We start from the raw sequence: 24356 nt of genomic DNA, 5'->3' as shown, positions 1-24356 counted from the left end.
GAGAGAGACAAAGGAGTAGAAACTTACTTAAAGAAATAATAGCAGAAAACTTCTCAAATCTGGGGAAAATTATATATATCCAGGTAGAGGAAGGTAGAAGGTCTTCAAAATCAGATTTAATCCAAATAATACTATGCAGCAAGACATACTGTAATCAAACTGTAAAAAATCAAAGACAAAGAGAGGGTTCTGAAAGCAGCAAGAGAAATGAAGCAAATAAGGAGTTATAATTTCTCAGCAAATTTCTTAGTAGAAACCTCACAGGCCTGAAGAGAATGGAATAATATATTCAAGGTACTGAAGAAAAATAATACTAAGAATACTGTACTTAAAAAAGATGTCCTTCAAAACTGAAGTGGAGATAAAAACTTTCCCAAGCAAACAAAAGCTGAGGGTATTCATCACCACAAGATCTGTTTTACGACAAATACTATAGGGAATTCTTCAAGCTGAAAGAAAAGAATGGTAATCAGTAACATTAAAAAATGAGAGTATAAAACTCACTGGTAAAAATAAGTACATAGTCAAACTCAGAATACTCGAATACTGTAATGGTGATGTTTGAATCACTTATATCTTTAGTATGAAGGTTAAAATTACTAAAATAATAGTAATTGCAATAATTTGTCAAGGGATATACAATATAAGAGATTGTAAATTGTTACATCAAAAACATAAACCATAAGAGAGACAGAGTAAAAGTGTAGAGTTTTTGTATGTGATCAAAGTTAAGTTGCTATCAGCTTAGAATATGCTGTTACAGCCATAAGATGTTTTAGGTAAGCCTCATGGTATTCATAAAGTTACAACCTATAGTAGATACACAAAATCAAAGCAAACCACTAAAAACATAACCTAATCACAAAGGAAAACAGAAGAGAAGAAAGAAACAAAGGATCTACAAAACAACCAGGAAATAATTAATGAAATAACAGTAGCAACTGCTTACCTACCAATAATCATCTTGAATGTAAATGGATTAGATTCTCCAATCAAAAGGCATAGAGTGGCAGAATGTATTTAAAAAGCAAAGACTCAACTATATACTGCCTACAGGAGACTTATTTCACCTTAAAGACACATATAGACTGAAAATAAAAAGATGGGAAAGGATATTCCATGCAAAAGTAAGGCAAAAGAGAGCAGGGATAGCTATATTTATATCAAATAAAATAGACTTTAAGTCAAAAATGGTAAAAAAGAGACAAATAAGGTTATTTCATAATGATAAAGGTGTCAATTTCTTAACAGGATATAATAATTATAAATATGTATGCATCCAACATCAGAGCACCTAAATGTATAAAGCAATATTAATAGATCTAAAAGGGGAGAGAGACTGCAATACAATCATAGTTGGAGTCTTCAGTACTCCTCTTTCATCAAAGGATAGCTCATCCAGACAAAAAATCAAAAGAAAACATCAGACTTAAACTAGACTTTAGATCAAATGGACCTAACAGATATATACAGAACATTGCATCTAGCAGCAGTGGAATACACATTCTTCTCAAGCTCACAAGGAACATTCTCCAGGATATTCATATGTTAGGCCACAAAGCAAGTCTTAACAAATTAAAGAAGATTGAAATCATATAACTACCTTTTATAACTGCAATGGAATGAGTCTAAAAATCAACAACAGGAGGCATTTCAGAAAATTCACAAATACATGGAAACTAAACAATGTGCTTCTGAACAAGATATTAAGAAGGAAATTTTTAGAATATCTTGAGACAAATGCAAATTGACACAGTAACATATCGAAATTTATAGGATGCAGTAAATGAAGCTCTAAGAGGGAAATTTAAAGAAGAATTTCAAATTTAAAACCTAATGTTACACCTCAGGGAACTAGAAAAAAAGAAAGCAAACTAAACCCAAAATTAGTAGAAGAAAGGAAATAATAAAGCTCAGAACAGAAATAAGTAAAAAAAAAACAAAACGCTAAGTTGATTTTTGAAAAGATAAACAAAACTGACAAACCTTTTGCTAGACTAATTAAGAAAAAGGAGAAAAGATTCAAACAAAATCAGAAATATAAAAGGAAGCATTACAAATGATGCTGCAGAAATACAAAGAATCCTAAGAAACTACTATGTATAATTATATGACAACCAATTGGATAACCTAGAAGAAACAAATTTCTAGACATATACAAATTACCAAGACTGAATCATAAAAAATATAAAATCTGAACAGAACACTATAAGCAAGGGGATTACATTAGTAATAAAAACTGTGGCTTATGTCTGTAATCCCAGCACTTTGGGAGGCTGAGGCAGGTGGATGACGAGGTCAAGAGATCAAAACCATCCTGGCCAACATGGTGAAATCCCGTCTCTACTAAAAATACAAAAATTAGCTGGGTGTGGTGGCATGCGCTTGTAGCCCCAACTACTCGAGAGGCTGAGGCAGGAGAATCACTTGAACCCAGGAGGCAGAGGTTGCAGTGACCCGAGATTGCACCACTGCACTCCAGCCTGGCCACAGAGCAAGACTCCATCTGAAAAAAAACCAAAAAACTGTTCCATGTTGGCCAGGTGCAATGCTTATGCCTGTAATTACAGAACTTTGGGAGGCCAAGGCAGGAGGATTGAAGCCAAGAGTTTGAGACTAGCCTAGGCAACATAGCAAGACCCCATTTGTATTTTTTTTTTTTAATTAACCAAGTGTGGTGGTGCATGCCTGTAGTAACAGCTACTTGGGGGAGGGTAAGGCAGGAAGATTGCTTGAGTCCAGGAGTTCAAGGCTGCTGTTAAGTTATGATCATGCCACTGCACTCCAGCCTTGGCAACAGGGAAAGACCCTATATCTTAAAATAAAAAGTCTCCTACCAAAGAAAAGTCCAGGACCTTATGGCTTCACTGCTGAATTCTACCAAACATTTAAAGAATAATTAATACCATCCTTCTAAAACTCTTCCAAAAAATCTGAACAAGAGAAAATACTTTCAAACTAATTATACAGGGCAAGCATTATCTTGATACCAAAGCTGGACAAGGACACTATAAGAAAATAAACCTTAGGTCAATATCCCTGATGAATATACATGCAAAAATCCTTAACAAAATACTAGTAAACATAATTCAACAGCGCATTAAAAAGATCATTTACCATGATTAAGTGGGATTTTTCCCAGAGATGCAAGGATGGTTTGACATATGCAAATCTACAAGTATGATATACCACATTAAAAGAATAAAAGACAAAAACCATGCGATCATGTGAATAGATGTAAAAACAACATTTCACAAAATTCAACATCCTTTTATGATAAAAAAAACCTCTCAACTGACAACTAATATAAAGAATGTACTTCAACACAATAAAGGCCATATATGACAAACTCATAGCTAACATACTCAACAGTGGAAAGTTGAAAGCTTTACTTCTAAGATCAGGAGTAAGACAAGGAAAATAACCACTTCTATTCAACATATCACCTAAAGTCCTAGCTAGAGCAATTAGGCAAAATAAAGAAAAGGCACTCAAATTGGAAAGAAAAAAGCTAAATTTCTCCTCTTTTCAGATAATACAATTATATATAGAACCCCTTAAAACCCCATTAAAAATCCTGTCAGATCTAATATATAAACTCAATAAAGTTTCAGGATACAAAATTGACATACAAAAAACAAAAATAGAAATCAGTAAAATAATTCCATTTACAATAGCTACCAAAACATATTTAGGAATAAATTGAACTAAGGAGGTATCTATATTCTGAATACTATAAAATGAAACATTGATGAAATAAAATAAGACTCAAATAAATGGAAAGATGTCCCATGTTCATGAATTGAAAGAAATCATATTGTTAAAATGGCTGTTCTAGCCAAAGCAATGCACAGATTCAATGTAATTTATCAACATTCTGATGAGATTTTTCACAGATACATTAAAAACATCCTAAAATCCACGTGAAACCACAAAAGACCCTAAATAGCTAAAGCAAAAGAACAAAGCAGGAGGCATCACACTACCTGACTTCAAAATACACTACAAAGTTATAGTAACCCAAACAGCATGTACCACCATAAAAATAGACCAATGGAACAGAGTAGAGAGTCAAAAATAAATTCAAGCTATTATGGTTGAAAAAGATTGACAAGAACACACAACGGAAGAAAGGAGAGTCTCTTCAGTAAATGATGTTGGGATATCCATTTACAAAAGAGGAAAGTCACCTCATACCATATACAAAAATTAACTCAAAATGATTAAGAACTTAACTGTAAGACCTGAATGTATGCTGAATGTATGAAACTATTAGAAGAAAACATAAGGGCTAAGCTCCAAGAACTTGGCCTGGGCAACAAGTTTTAAGACATAATCCCTAAAGCACAGGCAACAATCACAAACAGACAGAAGGAATTACATCAAATTAATTTTTTTTTTTTTTTTGCACAGCAAAGGGGAAACAATTATAAGGAGATAATCTATAGAATGGGAGAAAATATTTGTAAATCATACATCTGATAAGAGGTTAATATTCAAAACATATAAGGAACTCAAACAACTCATCAACAAGGGAACAACCCAATTGAAAAATAAGCAAAGAATATGAATAGGCATTTCTCAGGAGAAGACATACAAATGGCCAACATACATGTTTTAAAAAATGCTCAACATCACTAATCATCAGAGGAACATAAATTAAGACCACAATGAGATATCACTTCACACCTGTTAAAATGGCTGTTCTCGAGAAGACAAAAGATAAGTGTTAGTAAGAATGTGGAAATAAGGGAAACTTTGTTTATTGCTGGTGAGAAGGTAGAATGGTGCAGGCACTGTGGAAAACAGTATGGAGGTTGAAAAAAAAAAAAGAAACTAAAAATAGGGTAATCGTGATCCAGCAATCCTACTTCTGACTGTGTATCCAAAGGAAATGAAATCAGTATGTCAAAGAACAAAGAGATACCTGCCTTCCCATCTTCATTATAGCATTATTCACAAAGCCAAAATATGAAATCAAACTAATTGTCCATCCACAGATGAATGAATAAGGAAAATATGGTATATATACAAAATAGAATACTATTCAGCCTTTAAAAAGAAGGAAACTTTATCATTTGCAATAACTAGGATAAACCTGGAGGATGTTATGTGAAGTTAAATAAGCCAGACACAGAAAAATAGATACCACATAATCTCACTTACATGTGGAATCTAACACAGTTGAACTCATAGAAGTGGAGAGTAGAATGGTAGTTACCAGGAGCTGGGTGTGGGTGATTGGGAAAATACTGGTCAAAGGATACAAAGTTTCAGTTAGTAGAGATAAATTCAAGAGATCTGATTTACAACATGGGGCCTATAGTTAATGTATTCTTGAAAATTGCTAAGACAGAAGATTTTAGTGTTCTCACAACAAAAAGTGAAAGGAACGTGAAATAAGACATAATTAGCTCAATTTAGTTATTCAGCTATATGTATATTTCAAAACATCATGTTTTATACTATAAATATACACAATTTTTTGTCAATTAAAAATAAATTTAAAAAAGACAAGATTGAAAAGATAAACTTAGAACATATGAAATACATGTCTAATAAAGAATAAGTCTCCATATTTCACAAAGAATATCTATGAATTGGTAAAACAGGAACATACAACCCAAATGGAAATTAGGCAAAAGACAAAAGCAAGCATTGCACACAGCAGCACAAACAGAAATGGCAGTAAATTTATACAAAGATGTTCAGTCACAATAACAATCATTTCAGTGGAAAAGCAAAATGAACTACTTTTTCTTACCAATCTGATTGGCAAAATTTTTAAAAACCTCTACACACTCCATGTGGCTATAAGGAAACATTCATACAACATGAGTGTAATCTTACCAGGTATATTTAGCGATAATTATTTTAAAATTCCAGTAGAATTTTGTTGACCAAACAATCCCACTACACATACAAATTCGTTCATAGCAGTATTATTTATAATAGCAAAAGATTAAAATCAACCCAAGATTCCATCTATAGAGATTGATAGAAATAAACTATGGTTCATTTACATAATAAAAAATTATGAAGCTTTAAGAATGAACAGACTCTTTAGGTATAGATTGAAATTATCTCCAGCATATATTAAGTATTTTTAAGATTATTTAATTTTAAGTAGAAAAAAAGGAAGTTGTGAAATATTGTGTGTGTGTTTCTTTGCATTTACATTAAAAAATCCTGAAAGTCTCCTACAGAGGGCAGAATGGTGAAAATGGGATGGAGAGGTACATAAATGGAGGCAAAATATCTTTACATTTGTTTTACATTGGAAAGCTAAGCATCCTACTGATCAAGGTCATTGTCAAGGTCTGATTTTTCAAATTCCAAAAATTGCAACCTCAGGCATATATGGGTTAATGTATCAATAAATTATGCATTTATAATAAATAATAAAATACAATTTTATACCCACCACATTAGCAAACATCATACAGTACCAAATGCTGTCATAAAGAAAACTCTTGGTGTTGACAGGTGTGGGTATTACTACACCCATTTGGAAAATGGTTTGGCATTTTATGGTAAGGTCAAGCAGGTGAGTGAATGCCCTATTAACTAGACTCCTAGATTCATATGCTAGAACAGGGTTTCCTAATATGATATCCAATGAAGCTCATAGTTAAATTTCACAAATCCATTAATGTGGATGGTTAGAAAGACATTACATGTTTGACTGACACAGCATTTTTTTTTTTCAATTACCAATATGTCAATACAAGCAAGTAGTCACAATGTTGAGAGCAATAACTGTGACCCTATCTACAAAATGTCACAATATTTCACATTATATTATAGTTGTTGCAAATATCTTACAAGAATATGCAAGCTGATTACTACTTTGAAATTACAGCAAGTATTAGACCTACTGCTGTATTTCATGTGGTCATATCTCCCCGTCTACAGATACTCCTGTGACCTATATAGCTAGGTAACTATAGCAACTATGCTTAGTAGTCATTCAACCACCAAGTAGTGAAGTTGTATGTTCTCTCACAGTGCTAATTATGTTCCTTATCAATAATTCTCAGTTAATTAATATGGAGAAAACGATGAGTTGTTTTCAACGTGTTAGAGTTTTAAAAAATTATTAAGGGGAGCCATAGCACGTAGAGGGTTATGAACCCTGAAACTAAAGAAACTCTTGTACCTGTTTCAAGGGACATTTGAGAAAAATCATGGTACCACTGCTTACAATAGTAAGAAACAAGAAGCAAGAATAGTGAGTATTTCTTACAATAGTAAGAAGCAAGAAGCAACTAATATAGCCACTAACACTGTGATAGTTAAAAACCATTTGTAGCATAATATTATACAATAAATACCATTGGTTAGTGAAATGAACCAGACATGAAACAAAAGGGAGGAATCTCACAAACAAGATGTTACGTTATAATTGGCAAAATGAGAAAAGTCTGAAGTTGTTTAATACCCAAATCTGAGTGGCAGACAGAAAATACAACCAAGAAGGAACACATGGGACTTCTATAGCAGATGACGATTCCATTTTCTAACTTAGGTGATAGTTACATAAGATATTTATTTTAACACTATTCTTTATACTGTTCAGATACATGTTATACATTCTTTTGTATGTATAGTATGTTTCACAATGTAAGGAAAAAATCTTGTATCATTAAGAGTTGGGCCAACAGTAAGAGTAACATAGTCACCTGAGATGTAGCTTTTGTTATTTGACTCAAGTCTGTCTGGCTGTGTGTTGCAGTTTCATCAGTTTCACTGATGGAAGGTAAATCAGATCCTGGACGTATTCCTTTCTTAATTAAAGAGCGCACAAAATGCCTAAAAGGAAAACAAAACCCCAAACTTCTGTTATTTTGATCTTCTGTTTAAAGTTATTAATAAATAACTGCATTTTTGTCAACAATAGAAAGTTCTGATTGTGTTCTATTTGTCATTCTGATTCTTTTACTACCAGTAATGTCTTTTATCTCATGTTAAAACATTGAATGACTTTCTATGCTACTAAAAATATTGTATATTAGTCAACAAACTGATGTAAAAATTCTAGAACACTATTTGTTTTAAAGCTTTGATGGTCATCTTTGGATTTTGATGATCAAAACAGAAATTTGATATGTGGAATTGATTTAATTAAGTATCAGAGTGATGTATCAGTGAAACAGAACCCAGTCAGAAATTTAATTATAAGTCTCGGGCACTTAAGTTTATAACTGTGACATTCATACCAGCTACCCAAGCATATACTCTTCCTTTCAAGTAATTGGCTGATATGACTCAAAATTGCCCTTGCCATCGCTAGAATTTTATAAGTTCGTAAAGACATTTTTGTAGTATATGTATTTTTTTAAGTAAGTGTGTTTCAAAGATAAAATTAAATTCCATGTATATAGACTTCATCAACTTGGATATTTTTTCCAGTTAGTGTTCTGTAAAAATTCACTCGTAACTAAACTTCTCTGATTTACACAAAACTGCCACTAGAGGGTAGCACAAACTTGGTTGTGAGTCTCCAATTCTACCAGACATGGCCAGGAGCCAAGAATGGGTAAACCTGGAGTGTTGCTACAAAGACAGTGTTCCTACGATAGAAAGTTGTGATAGCAGTCACTTTCAAAGGCTCACTAAAAAACAGGCTTGCTCTTATGTTGACCTGAGACAGCAAAGCAGGACAAGGGGCATATCTATCACGTAGGATGAAATGCCATTCACATATCTCTGATTTGGCTCTGTCAGAGATGAATATGTAAATGAACTAATAACATTTTCAAGCAGTGAATAGATTAGTTGAATCCAATCAGGTGATGAAGCCACCTGTATCTGGGTATTAGAATTTCATGTACTTTAATCAAGTAATACAGCTGAAAGAAGATAAAAGGGAAACGTAAATAACTCAGGGAACTTAGGTTATGAAACTAACCCATTTGGGGTCCCTATTGGCATAGAGATTCTAAAAGGCTGGCTATGACTATTCAAATTATAAGAAAATTTGTCCTTGAGGTCTGCAGTTCTATTTCTTACAACCCACAAAATCTCTGATACGCAAACTCAACTAGCTGAGAGATAAACAAAAATTATTTTGAATAACAAAATCATCATCTTAGTGAGTGTGGTGGTTAATTGGCACCTAAGTGCCATCTTGACTGGCTTGAGGGCTGCCTAGGTGACTAGTAAAACATCATTTCTTGGTGTGTCTGTGAAAGTGCTTCCAGGGGAGATTGGCGTGTGAGTCGGTGGATTGAGAGAAAATCCACCCTCAATGTAGATGGGTGCCATCAAATTACGTGGAGACCTGGGCAGAAGAAAATGGCAGAGGAAAGGTAAATTCACTTTCTGTCCTGGAGCTGGGATGCCCTTCTTCTCCCACCCTTAGACATCAGAAGTCCAGGGCTTCTGCCCTTCGGACTCTGGGACTTGCACCAACAATTCCCTGGGTTCTCGTACCTTTGTCTTCAGACTGAGAGTTACACCATCAGCTTCCTGGGCTCTGAGGCCTTTAGATTTGGACTGAACCACACGCTACTGACCTCCCTGGTTCCCCAGCTTGCAGAAAGCTTATCTTGAGTCTTCTCAGCTTCCATAACCAGTGAGCCGATTCCTTTAATGAACCTCCTGTCATATATCTATATTTGTATCTTTATCTGTATCTATGTCGATGTCTATATTCCACATTCATTCAGTCTCTCTGGAGAACCCTGACTAAAACAGTGGGTAGCTTAAGCATAATATTAATCAGAAATCATGAAGCACTAACATTTTTATGTGAAGTTTAGAAAAATTCTTTGTATGACTAAATGTTTGTGTTCCTCCAAAATTCGTACGTTGAAACCTGATCACCAATGTGATGGTATTTGGAGGTTGAGGGTAGAGCCCTCACGACTGGCATTACAATCCTTACAAAAGAGACCACAGAGAGAGATCTTTTGCCCTTTCCACCCTGTGAGGCTATAGAGGAAAAGGAAGCCATCTATGAAAGTGAGCCCACACCAGACCCCAAATCTGCCAGTGCCTTGATCTTGGACTTCCAGTCTTCAGAACTGTGAGAAATAAATTTCCGTTGTTTATAAGCCGCCCAGTCTATGGTATTTTTGTTATAGCAGCCCAAACAGACTAAGATACTATGTGTGAGTTTTTATAATATATGAAATAATTTAGCATGTTATATAATCTACAAATTAGGCCTTTAAATATATAGCTTAATATTTAATTTCAGCTATATGCTTAAGTTAAAAGGCATTGGAAAATTTTGGTTTGTAAACACAAAAAGTATGTATAGGAAAAATTAAATGTCTACAAATACATGATTTTGATTATTTGACTTTTTGTAATGATTTAAATACTTGTGAAGACTTTTTTTTGCTATCATTTTTGGCTTTTAAAATGCTTGAAGAGAAAACAAACTAGTAAAGTTGTAAATGCAATGTAAAATATTTAAATAAATTTAGCTAATTTATTTTAAGTGTTTATAGAGATTACTACATTGATTTATTAGAAATTACAACACAAATTTTATGCTGGGCATGGTGGAACATGTCTGTAGTCCCAACTACTCGGGAGACTGAGGCAAGAGGCACCACTTGAACTCAGGAGTTTGAGACCAGCGGGGTAACAGAGCAAGACCCCATCTCAAAAAGCAAAACCAAAACCCCAAAAGCTTGAGGAAAAAACTAGATTTATTAATTTGCAACAATAACAAAATTTTAAAACGAAAGTAGCAGGAAATTTTTTTTCTGGTTATAAAGCTGTCCTGCATGGCTTGACATTGCCAATTGCCAATATTTGTCTGGTAGTACTGTGCAGTGCTCCCTCCCTACCCACTTTTCAATGTTCAATTGTCGATACATAGAACTGACAAAGCCTTAAAGGTAAAATATTTGAAGAATATCTCTCGTATTATAAACTTAAATAGAATAAGTAAAAGTGTAGATTAACTGCTTGTGATGTAAAGAGTGTCTAAAAGTAGGAAAACACAATGAACACGGTACAGATCTAAATTCTGACTGCTTTTCTCTTATCGGCTTATATTCCTATCATAGATTATAGTCTATCCAAGAGAAGGCTAAAACCATATTTAATGGCCATTATATGTGTGACCGATGGCACAGACCATTCAATAATTTTAATAAAGTTTTATTGAAGCTTAAAATACATGTTTAAATGTTCTTAAACAATGAATGTACACTTGCTGAAATATCACAAAGTAAACGTGGTCATATCACCATTATTCAGATCAAGCGTTTTTCATATTATTAGCAATCCACAAACCCTGCCAGAGGCATGTCCCAATCATGGCCAAGTCTCCTCACCACAGATAATCACATTGGTTACGTCCAACACCATATATTGCTTTTTAAATTTTTTCTTTTCTTACTGTATATTAATAGGATAACTGAAAACTAACCATGTAATTTGTGTACCAGACTTCTTTGGTCTAAATTTTGTGAGTGTATGTGCGATTCATCCATATTGCTTTGTATAGCAGTCTTTATTTCACTTTTATTGCATTATATTATTGCATTATATTTGTCTTTGGTTTTACTATGATGTGTCCAGCTGCAGTTTTCTTTGTATTTATATTACTTAGTCTTTTTAGGACTTCCTGAATCTTGACTTAAACTTTTCCCTTTAGGGATTCTTTTGGCCATTAAGATTTGATTTTTTAATTATTTCCAAATCTCTTTATCTTCTACTTCTGAGAACCACTGGCAAGTACATTGGTGATGTTCAATGTGTCTCATAGGTCTTAACTGTACTTTTTTTCCCATTTTTTTGTCTCCATGCTTTAGTCTGGATATTATCTTCTAATCTATTTTCAACTTTGCTTATTCTCCTTTAGTCTGTATCTAATGTGTTCTTAAGCACATCTATTGAGTTCTGGGTCTTAGTCATCATACTCCTTGCTTCTAGAATTTCTATTTTATTTTTTAAACCACTTTACATACTTTCTTTTTTATATTTTTACCACTCCATTGAAGGATAATTGAAGTACAATTAACTGCACAAATTCAAAGTGTAAATTTGCTAGTCTTTGATATATGTGTATAACCATGTATTAGGCACTTATTGCTGCATTAAAAATTACCACAATTTTAATGGCAACCATCATACCCTGCACTCTTATCATCCAATACACCAGTTATTGCTATTTGTAAAGTTCATGGTCACTTCTGATTCAGTGAAAACTTCAGACCCAACTTCACAGTCTTTCTTTCTATCCCTATGGTCGTGTTCAAATATTAGTGAATTTGGGTTCCTCTTCCTCCTCCTTCCCCATTTCTCTTCATTGTTCTTCATTGTCTTTTCTGTTGTATTTAGTCTTTTTTTTTCCCTAAGAGTGACATACCCGTTTTTCCATGTTTCTATGACAATCATTTAATCTTGTAATTTAATTAGCTGGTAATAACCGAAAATATTCATCAGTGCTAATGATTAAAGTAAGTAATGATTAAAGATGCTTTTTTATTGTTCTGAAACAGTAGCCAAATCTGTAAAGCCAGACAGATTTTCCCATCAGCATAATTACTAGAAACAAGAAAAAAAATTAGAGTAGTTCTAAATGTGAAATACACCAAGCCTCTCTGGCTCTCTTCTGTCTCCAGGCAATATCCCAACTTCTTATCACCACCTTTAATCTCTCACCAGCTTGCACTCTTATATCGTCTACTCCTTTTAGGAACATAATTTGAGCAGCTGTGACATCTCACCAAAGCAGTAAAACAGACAATGTGAAAGATAAAAGTGAGGGCATTTTTCAATAGTATCTTTGTTTTACATATAATATTTTCATATCACTTTATTTTTGCAGTCTTTTATTGTTGCAAATTAATTGATTAATAAACTTTTCCTCACAAAAACAGTGCCCTTGCTAGTTAATCCTCTGTGTCCCTTCAATCCTTTATTTAAATATCCTTGGGAAAAGGGGGCTCATTTAATTTATTTTTTTAAGTTTTATGATGGTAAAGAACATTTGAAGTAGGCCTTATTTCAACCAATTCAAAATTTATCTTAAAATAAGTATTTCTGGCTGGACACTGTGGCTCACACCTGTAATCCCAGCACATTGGGAGGCCAAGGCGGGTGGATCATTTGAGGTCAGGAGATAGAGACCAGCCTGGCCAACATGGTGAAACCCCATCTCGACAAAAAATACAAAAATTAGCTGGGTGTGGTGGCACACACCTGTAATCCCAGCTACTTGGGAGGCTGATGCAGGAGAATCTTGAACCTGGGAGGCAGAGGTTGCAGTGAGCCAAGATTGCTCTATTGCACTCTAGCCTGGGCAGCAGAGCAGACTCCATCTCGGAAAAAAAAAAAAAAAAAAAAATTATTTCTTACTGTAAAAGGGAACTTAAGAAATACTGCTTTTGAATAATCACTGCAATGACACAAATTTTAGTATATTTGTCATCAAAGCATACATTTTTATTTATTAAATAAAATTGATTTAAAAGGTTGAAACGCTTTAACTATCATATTAGGACAATTAAATTCAACTGGTCTTCTCAATAGGGCAAAGAAAATGCCACTTAGTTATGTTGTATTATATAAATGGATGAGCTTTTCATTTTAATCTATGAATAGTAATATAGGTTAAAACAATAAAAACTAAAAATAATATAATAATACTGTTATAGTAAAATGCTATAATTATGGACAGGTCACTTGTTCCTTTCAATATTTAGAAGAAACTTATGCAATGATGAAAATGTTCACTTAGAACATTTCACTACAGAGAATGTAAAGTGTTGCCAATGCAACTAAGGAAATTAATTTTTAATTTTTTATAATATTAATTAACTTAAAAAATTTTACATAGCCACATGTGCCTAGTGCCTACCATACAGGAAATAACATAATTTTTAATACTGAATAACTTAGGTGCTTCAAAATATTTTCAATTCAATTAATATTTACTTAATACCTATGATTTCCAAGTTACTATGTTAAATATCCAATTGTTACAATGTAGATACAAAGCCCATATGCTAACCGTTAATGTCTTTATTATAAGTATATATAAGCCAATGTTAACTAATTCAAAAAATTTGGTGGTTACTCATTACACCCAGAAAATTAGAAACAAATTTGGAGAAGGGAAGGCTATTGGAAGCAGACAATATTAAGAACTGATAAAGACATCATTAGTACTGTGAAAGCAAAATTAAAACTACAACTAAGCCAATCACTGAAACAAAGCCCTGGAAAAGCCAGTAGTCTCAGGTCATTGAATGTTAGGGTCATTGTTCCTCAAAGTCCTTGAGGTCCCTCTGTTAGAAGACAGTATAGTAATAAAGCTAAGTATGATTCATCCAGGAAGCAAGGAAGCCTTTGAGTATGCTCTGCTTAAGAAGGAAAGACATTATTTAATATATTAATAATGTGTATATTACAAGTGGTTAATATAGTCCAAATTTTGACTAAATTAATGACACTGTTGATAACATTGCATTGCATTTCTATTATATTTCAGTATCAGTTAGGACAGTTTGTGTCCGAGTGACAGAAGGCTAATTCATAGTAGCTTTAATAAGAATAGAAATTCCATTGGCTTTTGTAACTGAAATGTCCAGTGAGACTGGAAAATAACTTACATAGTATTCTTTTACACATCTAGAAACCTAAAAATAAGAGAACGGAGTGGTGCATATATAATTGTTGTCAAATATTTGAAGATTTTTCATGTAGATAGGGAATAAAAAAAGCTGCAATGTATTATTTTAGGAGTTTTATATATTATTCCTTTTAGGGGAAGAACTGGATTAATTTCCAAAACACATCGACAGAACACACTACTTGCTAGATGAAGGGGAAGGAAGGTGCTATGGTCTGAAGGTGTGTATACACTTCCCCCATCAAATTTATATGTTGAGATCCTAAACCCTGAAATAATGGTATTAAGAGGTGAGGCCTTTGGGAGGTGACTCAGCTGGCATGCATGGCATTAGTGTCCTTGTAAAAGGCACCCCAGAGAGCTCATTCACCCCTTCCACTAGGTGAGTACACAGTGAAAAGATGCCATGCATGAGGAAGCAGATCCTTGCCAGAAATTGATTCTGTTGGCATGCAGTTCTTGGACTTCCCAGCCTCTAGAAGTAGGAGAGACAAATTTTTTGTTGTTTACAAGCCACAAGTCTATGGTATTTTGTTATAGCAGCCCAAACAGGCTAAGACAGAAAATGGTTGCTAACAAGTAGGATTGCTGCTATAATAACTACCTAAAAGTGTGGAAGCAGCTTTGGAATTGGGTAATAAAGGCTGGAAGAGTTTTGAGGTACATGCTAAAGAAAGCCTACATTGCCATGAATGGACCTTTAAAGATGATTCTGGAAAGGGCCCAAAAAGGAAAGAGGAGAGCTAAAGAGAAAGCCTCAATCTTCTTAGAAAATACATACGTGTCTGTGAACTGAATTCTGGTAGAAATATGGATAGTAAAGGCCATTTTGATGAGGTCTGAAATGGAAATGAGGAACACGTTATTGGGCCATGGAGGAAAAACCACCCTTGTTAGGCAAAGACTTTGGCTGAATTTTCTGTGTTCCAGTGTTTTGCAGAAGGTGGAACTTGTGAGCGGTGAAATTAAATATTGGATTGAGGAAATTTCTAAGCAAAGTGTTGAAAGCATGGCACGGCTTCTCTTGACTCCTTATAGTAAAATGCTAGAAAAAAGAAATAGATTTGGACAATTCTCAGCCTATCCATATTGGGAAAAATGAGAAAGCCTATTGGAAAGAGAACAAGGAAGATGTGGAAACCACTTCCACACTTTCAGATATTTGTTACAGCCGCACCCTACTTCTCTGTACCAAAGTCCGTATTTGTTTGCTTGGGCTGCCGTAACAAAATACCACAGGCTAGGTGGCTTCCATAGGAGAAATCTATTTTCTCACATTTCTGGAGACAGGAAGTCTGAGACCAGTCAGGATGGGTGCCAGCAGGGTTTGTTTCTTATGAAGACTCTCCTTCCTGCCTGCCAACAGCTGCCTTCTCTGTGTGCTCACGTAGCCTTTCCACTGTGTATGTGCCTGGAGAGAGAGAGAGAGAGAGAGTGAGAGAGAGAGAGAACTCTCTGCTGTCTCTCCTCACAAGGTCACAAATCCTCTCAGATCAGTACCCCCGCCTTATCACTCATTTCACCTTAACTGCTTTCTTAGAGGCCTTACCTCCAAATGCAGCCACACTGGCAAGTCAGAACTTTAACCTATGAATTTGGTGGGCCTACAAACATTCAGCTCATAACACACACAAGAAATTAGTAAAAACTATTTTTTAATTAAGTGGATTAATGTAACTACAAGCTATGAAAGGTCAAGGAAATGTCCTTTTAAAGTTTTTACATGTATTTGGCCTTATTTTAAAATTACTATTCTTCAAAATGCTCCCATTTGGTGTTATCTTAACCAGACACATCACAAAATATTTAGTAACAAGGCACATTTGTGAGGAAGAATGTTATGTACTTACGTTTCTGTTGGAATTGTAAATGGAGTCATTCTATAATTCAAAAATGGACTTGAAATCTCAAGGAACTGTTCAGGCTTCTTTACTATTAGCTCTAAAAAGTAGCAGTTAGAAAGTATGATGTACATTTAAAAAAGTCTTTCAGGATTGCATACAGAATTTAACATTTAATACAGTACTGGCTAGATTAACTATTTACTCAGCAAATTTCAATAGTGTGAAATAGGAATGTAATACCATACATAAAGCTTTTATTGAAAGAGTTTATAGATCTTTCCAGTATTCAATTTCTTGTGTCTACTCTTCGATTTCTTTCCAGATTATGTGAAACAAGTCTCAACGGAGAAAGTTAGCAATGTCTTATAGAATTATTACTTGGTATTTGCTGCTATTTCAAGTACAGGAATGAGTTTCTATAAAAGTCTTTTACTAAAAAAAAAGTTCCCTTAGTTAACCTCTGTAACACAATTGCTTAGGATATAAGGAGGAAATGTGAACTAACATATGAATATGGCAGTGGAAGAACAAAAACTGTAGCAAAGGTCATGAGGTAAAAAGAAAGCAGCAGATCAGGAGAGGATTTGTGGATATTCCTAAAGGAGTCTGAGGCTGATCTAGAAGAAAGAAATTCTCAATGAATAAAGGACACAGCACGTGCATTACTATGGTGAACAATGAAATTAAACATTAGGGGTGATTATTAGGAAAAAGAAAAGAGACTAGGACATGGAATACACAAATTTTCTTTGACTGTTCTGTGCCCATTTTCTGTTAATTTTTAATTTAGAAAGACAATTATGTGAAGAGCCTCTAGGTAGGACACTGACATTACAGCATCTTACCAATTGTTATATTTTTAACCCCAGTTAATAAAAGAGTGTTTACTTACATAGAATTACACAGCAATCAGTAGCAAAATCAGAAATTACCTACATGTTCACTATTTTTCCTTTCATTCAACTATTCCTTGATGCCCTGAATGAATAACTGTTTTAAGAAGCTCTGCGAATTTAAACAAAATATGACATTTTAAAATAAAGGATTTTGTTTTCCTTTCAAGTGTCAAATGGATGCTGGTCTTTGGTTCAAAAAACAATAAAGGAGAAGATAGAAGGAAGGGAGGGAAGGAGACAAGGAGGGAAGGAGGGACAGAGAGAGGGATGGAGGGAGGAAGAAGGAAGGAAGGAAGGAAAAAGCAAACAAACAAAAAAGTGGGAAGTTTTTGTAACCCTAAAAGCAGTGCACTTTGCTACAAACTACTTTTCTATCACACTAATAATAACAATGCCATAACTCAAAGAATGACCTTGATATATGTGGTCAAGTCAGATATTAAACAAACTTCTTAGCTTCTGAGATGTGAAGAATTAATCCTTTAAAGATATAAAATTTTGGCATAAAATTAAACATAGGCTTTAGAAGCAATGTTGGGTGATTTACCTTGACATATATCTTTCACCACAAATGAAACTGTTAGACTTTCATACATTAATTAGAAGGATTTGAAGATGATGTGATACATACCTTGAGCTTCATCTGTTATAACAGTTTCCTTTTTTTGACGAATGAGTTTCCAGGGAGGTACAGGAGGTGGTTTTGGTGGTGCTACCAGAGGACAAGACCTACTTCTAGTCACCAGCACAGGATGGCTACAGATGTGGGAAAGCCCATATTCTCTAAGTTTCTCAGCAGAATCTGCCTAAAAGATGGAAAGTAGATTGAAAAGCATTATCCTCCATTTAAAACAATGCTTTTTCCAATATAAAAATACTATCGCCAACAGAGCAATATGGTAGTAGTAAGAAAAAAAAAATCACCCAATATCTCTACCTCTCTTAATATAAGCATTATCATTTGTATTTCTTTCTATCTTTTAAATTTTCTGGAGCCCTGTTTCTTTATTTACAAAATGAGAGATTGGAACTAGAATACACTTTTCAGTTCTAAAAGCTTAAGGTTGAATGAGATTGCACAAAATCTTAGCACACAAGTTAGTCCAAAATTAATCAGCCATTATTTTTACAGGTTAATGCTTTAACACTAGTGCTTAACATGCAAACTTAAAAAAACTAGCCATTGCTACCTAATTTTTTTGAAGGCTCCTTTCTTGAGTGTGTTCAGTGGTAAGTGGCTGTCTTGTCTACACTTTACCCCTCTTCCTCTAACAATGTGTTCCTCCAGAGAAGATACCCATGATTACACATGATTACAATCAAGGAGTTGCCCAGGCAGATACTTCTCATATTCTAATGTTAGATCTCCTGAAGCCTGTCTGCTTTGGAATAATTCAGAATAATAGCTAAGTAGAACTTACGTTACTGATTTATGGCTGAACCATGACAAAGGAAATAAAAAAGTATGTGAATGTTAAAGTGATATATACTATAGCCAAATTCTGACATTCACAGCTTACTTTAACATTTAAAGTAAAATAAAATGAAATATTAGCTACAATCAAATCAATTTTGATTGATTTTGTCAATAACTATTTTTCTTCCTAATTATGTTGTCTCAATGATTTCTACACAATAGTCACAATCCAGATTGCAAATTTACAAAACAGACACTTAAATTAGAACTTATCAGCCTATTCCAAATTATTACTTCAACTGGAAACTGCATTGCTCTCATGACTCTGCTGTAGAGCTCATTCTTCCCCGAGGTAGGAGACCCATGAGATAGGAGAGTCCTTCCCAAGATCAGGATAATAATTTTAAGAAGGAGTTAATCAGTGCACTAGTGAGTCCAGCAGAGTGGCTTAAAATATTGTAAATATTCAAAATACAGACAACAGCGATGCAATAGTTGTTAAGTCACCAAATTAAGAAATGGAGGAAACTGTCATTTTCTTTTTATCCCTTTGGTATATTTTAGCAACTTACTAAAAAATTTCAGAAAACTCTGGAATTATGTCTTAGAGTGCCTTAAAAAACTTTTTCATAGATGTTCTAAGATCTAAACCTTTTTCTATAACTTGAACCCTGTCAAGTTTTAAGTTTCCATGAGTCAAGCCAAGACCTGAAACTAATTCTTTCAATGGAAAGAAAATGCACTGGTATAGTAGTTATAAAAGGTGAATTACTGTAAAAGTTACATTTGAATAATATCCAAAATAGAAGTCAAACTCAAAGTAGTATTTAAAAGTTGAATAAGTTCAAGATATTTTACTAGTCATAATTTTTGGTCTACATATGTTAATTTCTTCCTGCCATTGCAACAAATTTTAGTCTAAAAACACTTTTTTTAAAAAAAACTGTAGAGCATTAGAAAATAAAATGATTTAAAGCATTTGGAAATGTAAAGGACTGGTCCAAATAACAAATTCCAGTATTAGCACCTATTTATAATTTGAATAATCTGCCAAAGTACTAATATGATTTTGGCGCAAGAAATTTAAATACAATTCTACATACTTCGTTTTATTTTCAATGTACTACACAATACTTCTGATTCATGTAAAGTAATGCTATTAATAATAGTTACAGTTCGATGCTGAGAAAGTTTGTTCAAGGATTTCAAAGTTCCTTGGGTTACAATTAGGGGAAGAGAGAGATTTACAATAGTGCCTGAAACACTGAGTTTTTCATAGGCACTCAATATACATACACTGCATAATTCATGCGTAAGACTTAAATTAGAATTTTCCTTTCCTAAGACCCTTTCACTCTTTTTACTTCAGCTCATTTCAAACATTCTAAAAGATGCAAGAGTTGGATTTGGGCAGGTGAAAGAGGCTTTATTAAAACTCCCAGATCTATATAAAACTAAAACCATTAGAATACCCAAAAGGAGAAAGAAGTTGGATAATGTGATTTATAACATCTTGCTCCTTCCCGAGTTTTGTTCTTGATTTTCTTGTATTTTTTACCACTTCTTTAAATAAATGTAAGTTCTCAGTTTTATTTTACCTGCTGATCTTACTGTCTTTGAGGCTGTAACTTTTAGCAATGTACTCCATTTAACAAAATTTCATTAAGAATGTGTCCCAGATATCCTGGTATGTTGTGTCTTTGTTCTCGTTGGTTTCAAAGAACGTCTTTATTTCTGCCTTCATTTCGTTATGTACCCAGTAGTCGTTCAGGAGCAGGTTGTTCAGTTTCCATGTAGTTGAGCGCTTTTGAGTGAGTTTCTTAATCCTGAGTTCTAGTTTGATTGCACTGTGGTCTGAGAGACAGTTTGTTATAATTTCTGTTCTTTTACATTTGCTGAGGAGTGCTTTACTTATGACTGTGTGGTCAATTTTGGAATAGGTGTGGTGTGGTGCTGAAAAAAATGTATATTCTGTTGATTTGGGGTGGAGAGTTCTGTAGACATCTATCAGGTCCGCTTGGTGCAGAGCTGAGTTCAATTCCTGGGTATCCTTGTTAACTTTCTGTCTCGTTGATCTGTCTAATGTTGACAGTGGGGTGTTAAAGTCTCCCATTATTACTGTGTGGGAGTCTAAGTCTTTTTGTAGGTCACTCAGGACTTGCTTTATGAATCTGGGTGCTCCTGTGTTGGGTGCATATATATTTAGGATAGTTAGCTCTTCTTATTGAATTGATCCCTTTACCATTATGTAATGGCCTTCTTTGTCTCTTTTGATTTTTGTTGGTTTAGAGTCTGTTTTATCAGAGACTAGGATTGCAACCCCTGCCTTTTTTTGTTTTCCATTTGCTTGGTAGATCTTCCTCCATCCCTTTATTCTGAGCCTATGTGTGTCTCTGCACGTAAGATGGGTTTCCTGAATACAGCACACTGATGGGTCTTGACTCTTTATCCAATTTGCCAGTCTGTGTCTTTTAATTGGAGCATTTAAAGTAGGAGAGATCCAAAATTGACACCCTAACATCACAATTAAAAGAACTAGAAAAGCCAGAGCAAACACATTCAAAAGCTAGCAGAAGGCTAGAAATAACTAAAATCAGAGCAGAACTGAAGGAAATAGAGACAGAAAAAACCCTTCAAAAAAATTAATGAATCCAGGAGCTGGTTTTTTGAAAAGATCAACAAAACTGTTAGACTGCTAGCAAGACTAATAAAGAAGAAAAGAGAGAAGAATCAAATAGATGCAATAAAAAATGATAAAGGGGATATCACCACCAATCCCACAGAAATACAAACTACCATGAGAGAATACTACAAACACCTCTACACAAATAAACTAGAAAATCTAGAAGAAATGGATAAATTCCTCGACACATACACCCTCCCAAGACTAAACCAGGAAGAAGTTGAATCTCTGAATAGACCAATAATAGGTTTTGAAATTGTGGCAATAATCGATAGCTTACCAACCAAAAAGAGTCCAGGACCAGATGGATTCACAGCCGAATTCTATCAGAGGTACAAAGAGGAACTGGTACCATTCCTTCTGAAACTATTCCAATCAATAGAAAAAGAGGGAATCCTCCCTAACTCATTTTATGAGGCCAGCATCATCCTGATACCAAAGCCTGGCAGAGACACAACCAAAAAAGAGAATTTTAGACCAATATCCTTGATGAACATTGATGCAAACATCCTCAATAAAATACTGGCAAACTGATTCCAGCAGCACATCAAAAAGCTTATTCACCATGATCAAGTGGGCTTCATCCCTGGGATGCAAGGCTGGTTTAAAATATGCAAATCAATAAATGTAATCCAGCATATAAACAGAACCAAAGACAAAAACCACATGATTATCTCAATAGATGCAGAAAAGGCCTTTGACAAAATTCAACAACCCTTCATGCTAAAAACTCTCAATAAATTAGGTATTGATGGGACATATCTCAAAATAATAAGAGCTGTCTATGACAAACCCACAGCCAATATCATACTGAATGGGCAAAAACTGGAAGCATTCCCTTTGAAAAATGGCACAAGACAGGGACGCCCTCTCTCACTACTCCTATTCAACATAGTGTTGGAAGTTCTGGCCAGGGCAATTAGGCAGGAGAAGGAAATAAAGGGTATTCAATTAGGAAAAGAGGAAGTAAAATTGTCCCTGTTTGCAGATGACATGATTGTATATCAAGAAAACCCCATTGTCTCAGCCCAAAATCTCCTTAAGCTGATAAGCAACTTCAGCAAAGTCTCAGGATACAAAATCAATGTACAAAAACCACAAGCATTCTTATACACCAATAACAGACAAACAGAGAGCCAAATCATGAGTGAACTCCCATTCACAATTGCTTCAAAGAGAATAAAATACCTAGGAATCCAACTTACAAGGGATGTGAAGGACCTCTTCAAGGAGAACTACAAACCACTGCTCAATGAAATAAAAGAGGATACAAACAAATGGAAGAACATTCCATGCTCATGGGTTGGAAGAATCAATATCGTGAAAATGGCCATACTGCCCAAGGTAATTTATAGATTCAATGCCATCCCCATCAAGCTACCAATGACTTTCTTCACAGAATTGGATAAAACTACTTTAAAGTTCATATGGAACCAAAAAAGAGCCCGCATTGCCAAGTCAATCCTAAGCCAAAAGAACAAAGCTGGAGGCATCACGCTACCTGACTTCAAACTATACTACAAGGCTACAGTCACCAAAAAAGCATGGTACTGGTACCGAAATAGAGATATAGATCAATGGAACAGAACAGAGCCCTCAGAAATAATGCCGCATATCTACAACTATCTGATCTTTGACAAACCTGACAAAAACAAGCAATGGGGAAAGGATTCCCTATTTAATAAATGGTGCTGGGAAAACTGGCTAGCCATATGTAGAAAGCTGAAACTGGATCCCTTCCTTACACCTCATACAAAAATTAATTCAAGACGGATTAAAGACTTACATGTTAGACCTAAAACCATAAAAACCCTAGAGGAAAACCTAGGCAATACCACTCAGGACATAGGCATGGGCAAGGACTTCATGTCTAAAACACCAAAAGCAATGGCAACAAAAGCCAATATTGACAAATGGGATCTAATTAAACGAAAGAGCTTCTGCACAGCAAAAGAAACTACCATCAGAGTGAACAGACACCCAACAAAATGGGAGAAAATTTTCGCAACCTACTCATCTGACAAAGGGCTAATATCCAGAATCTACAATGAACTCAAACAAATTTACAAGAAAAAGCAACCCCATCAACAAGTGGGCAAAGGATATGAACAGACATTTCTCCAAGAAGACATTTATACAGCCAAAAAACACATGAAAAAATGCTCATCATCACTGGCCATCAGAGAAATGCAAATCAAAACCACAATGAGATACCATCTCACACCAGTTAGAATGGCGATCATTAAAAAGTCAGGAAACAACAGATGCTGGAGAGGATGTGGAGAAATAGGAACACTTTTACACTGTTGGTGGGATAGTGTAATTAGTTCAACCATTGTGGAAGTCAGTGTGGTGATTCCTCAGGGATCTAGAACTAGAAATATCATTTGACCCAGCCATCCCATTACTGGGTATATACCCAGAGGACTATAAATCATGCTGCTATAAAGACACATGCACAGGTATGTTCACAATAGCAAAGAGTTGGAACCAAGCCAAATGTCCAACAACAATAGACTGGATTAAGAAAATGTGGCACATATACACCATGGAATACTATGTAGCCATAAAAATGATGAGTTCATGTCCTTTGTAGGGACATGGATGAAACTGGAAATCATCATTCTCAGTAAACTATCACAAGGACGAAAAACCAAACACCGCATGTTGTCACTCATAGGTGGGAATTGAACAATGAGAACACATGGACACAGGAAGGGGAACATCACACTCTGGGGACTGTTGTGGGTTGGGGGAAGGGGGGAGGGATAGCATTAGGAGATATACTTAATGCTAAATGACGAGTTAATGGCTGCAGCACACCAACACGGCACATGGATACATATGTAACAAACCTACACATTATGCACATGTACCCTAAAACTTAAAGCATAATAATAATAAAATAAAAGAA

At 34.7% G+C, this 24356-nt stretch overlaps 1 protein-coding gene across 8 annotated transcripts in view; it reads right to left on the bottom strand.

Moving 5' to 3' along the window:
- ADGB (androglobin) overlaps window positions 1-24356 on the bottom strand; it is a 183430-nt gene that overhangs the window by 90025 nt on the left and 69049 nt on the right. For all 8 annotated transcript variants that reach the window (XM_063631697.1, XM_055266654.2, XM_063631728.1 and 5 more), the window contains exons 11-13: window positions 17974-18148; window positions 16453-16543; window positions 7683-7812 (exon numbers count right to left, since the gene is read on the bottom strand). In XM_063631697.1, the coding sequence (XP_063487767.1) occupies window positions 7683-7812; window positions 16453-16543; window positions 17974-18148 (396 nt within the window). The remainder of the gene's footprint in view (window positions 1-7682; window positions 7813-16452; window positions 16544-17973; window positions 18149-24356) is intronic.

This window comes from Symphalangus syndactylus, chromosome 2 (assembly GCF_028878055.3).
Source record: "Symphalangus syndactylus isolate Jambi chromosome 2, NHGRI_mSymSyn1-v2.1_pri, whole genome shotgun sequence".
Classification (NCBI taxonomy): domain Eukaryota; kingdom Metazoa; phylum Chordata; class Mammalia; order Primates; family Hylobatidae; genus Symphalangus; species Symphalangus syndactylus.
Note: the sequence above shows the minus strand (reverse complement) of the source record. Positions and strands in the feature narration are given on the sequence as shown.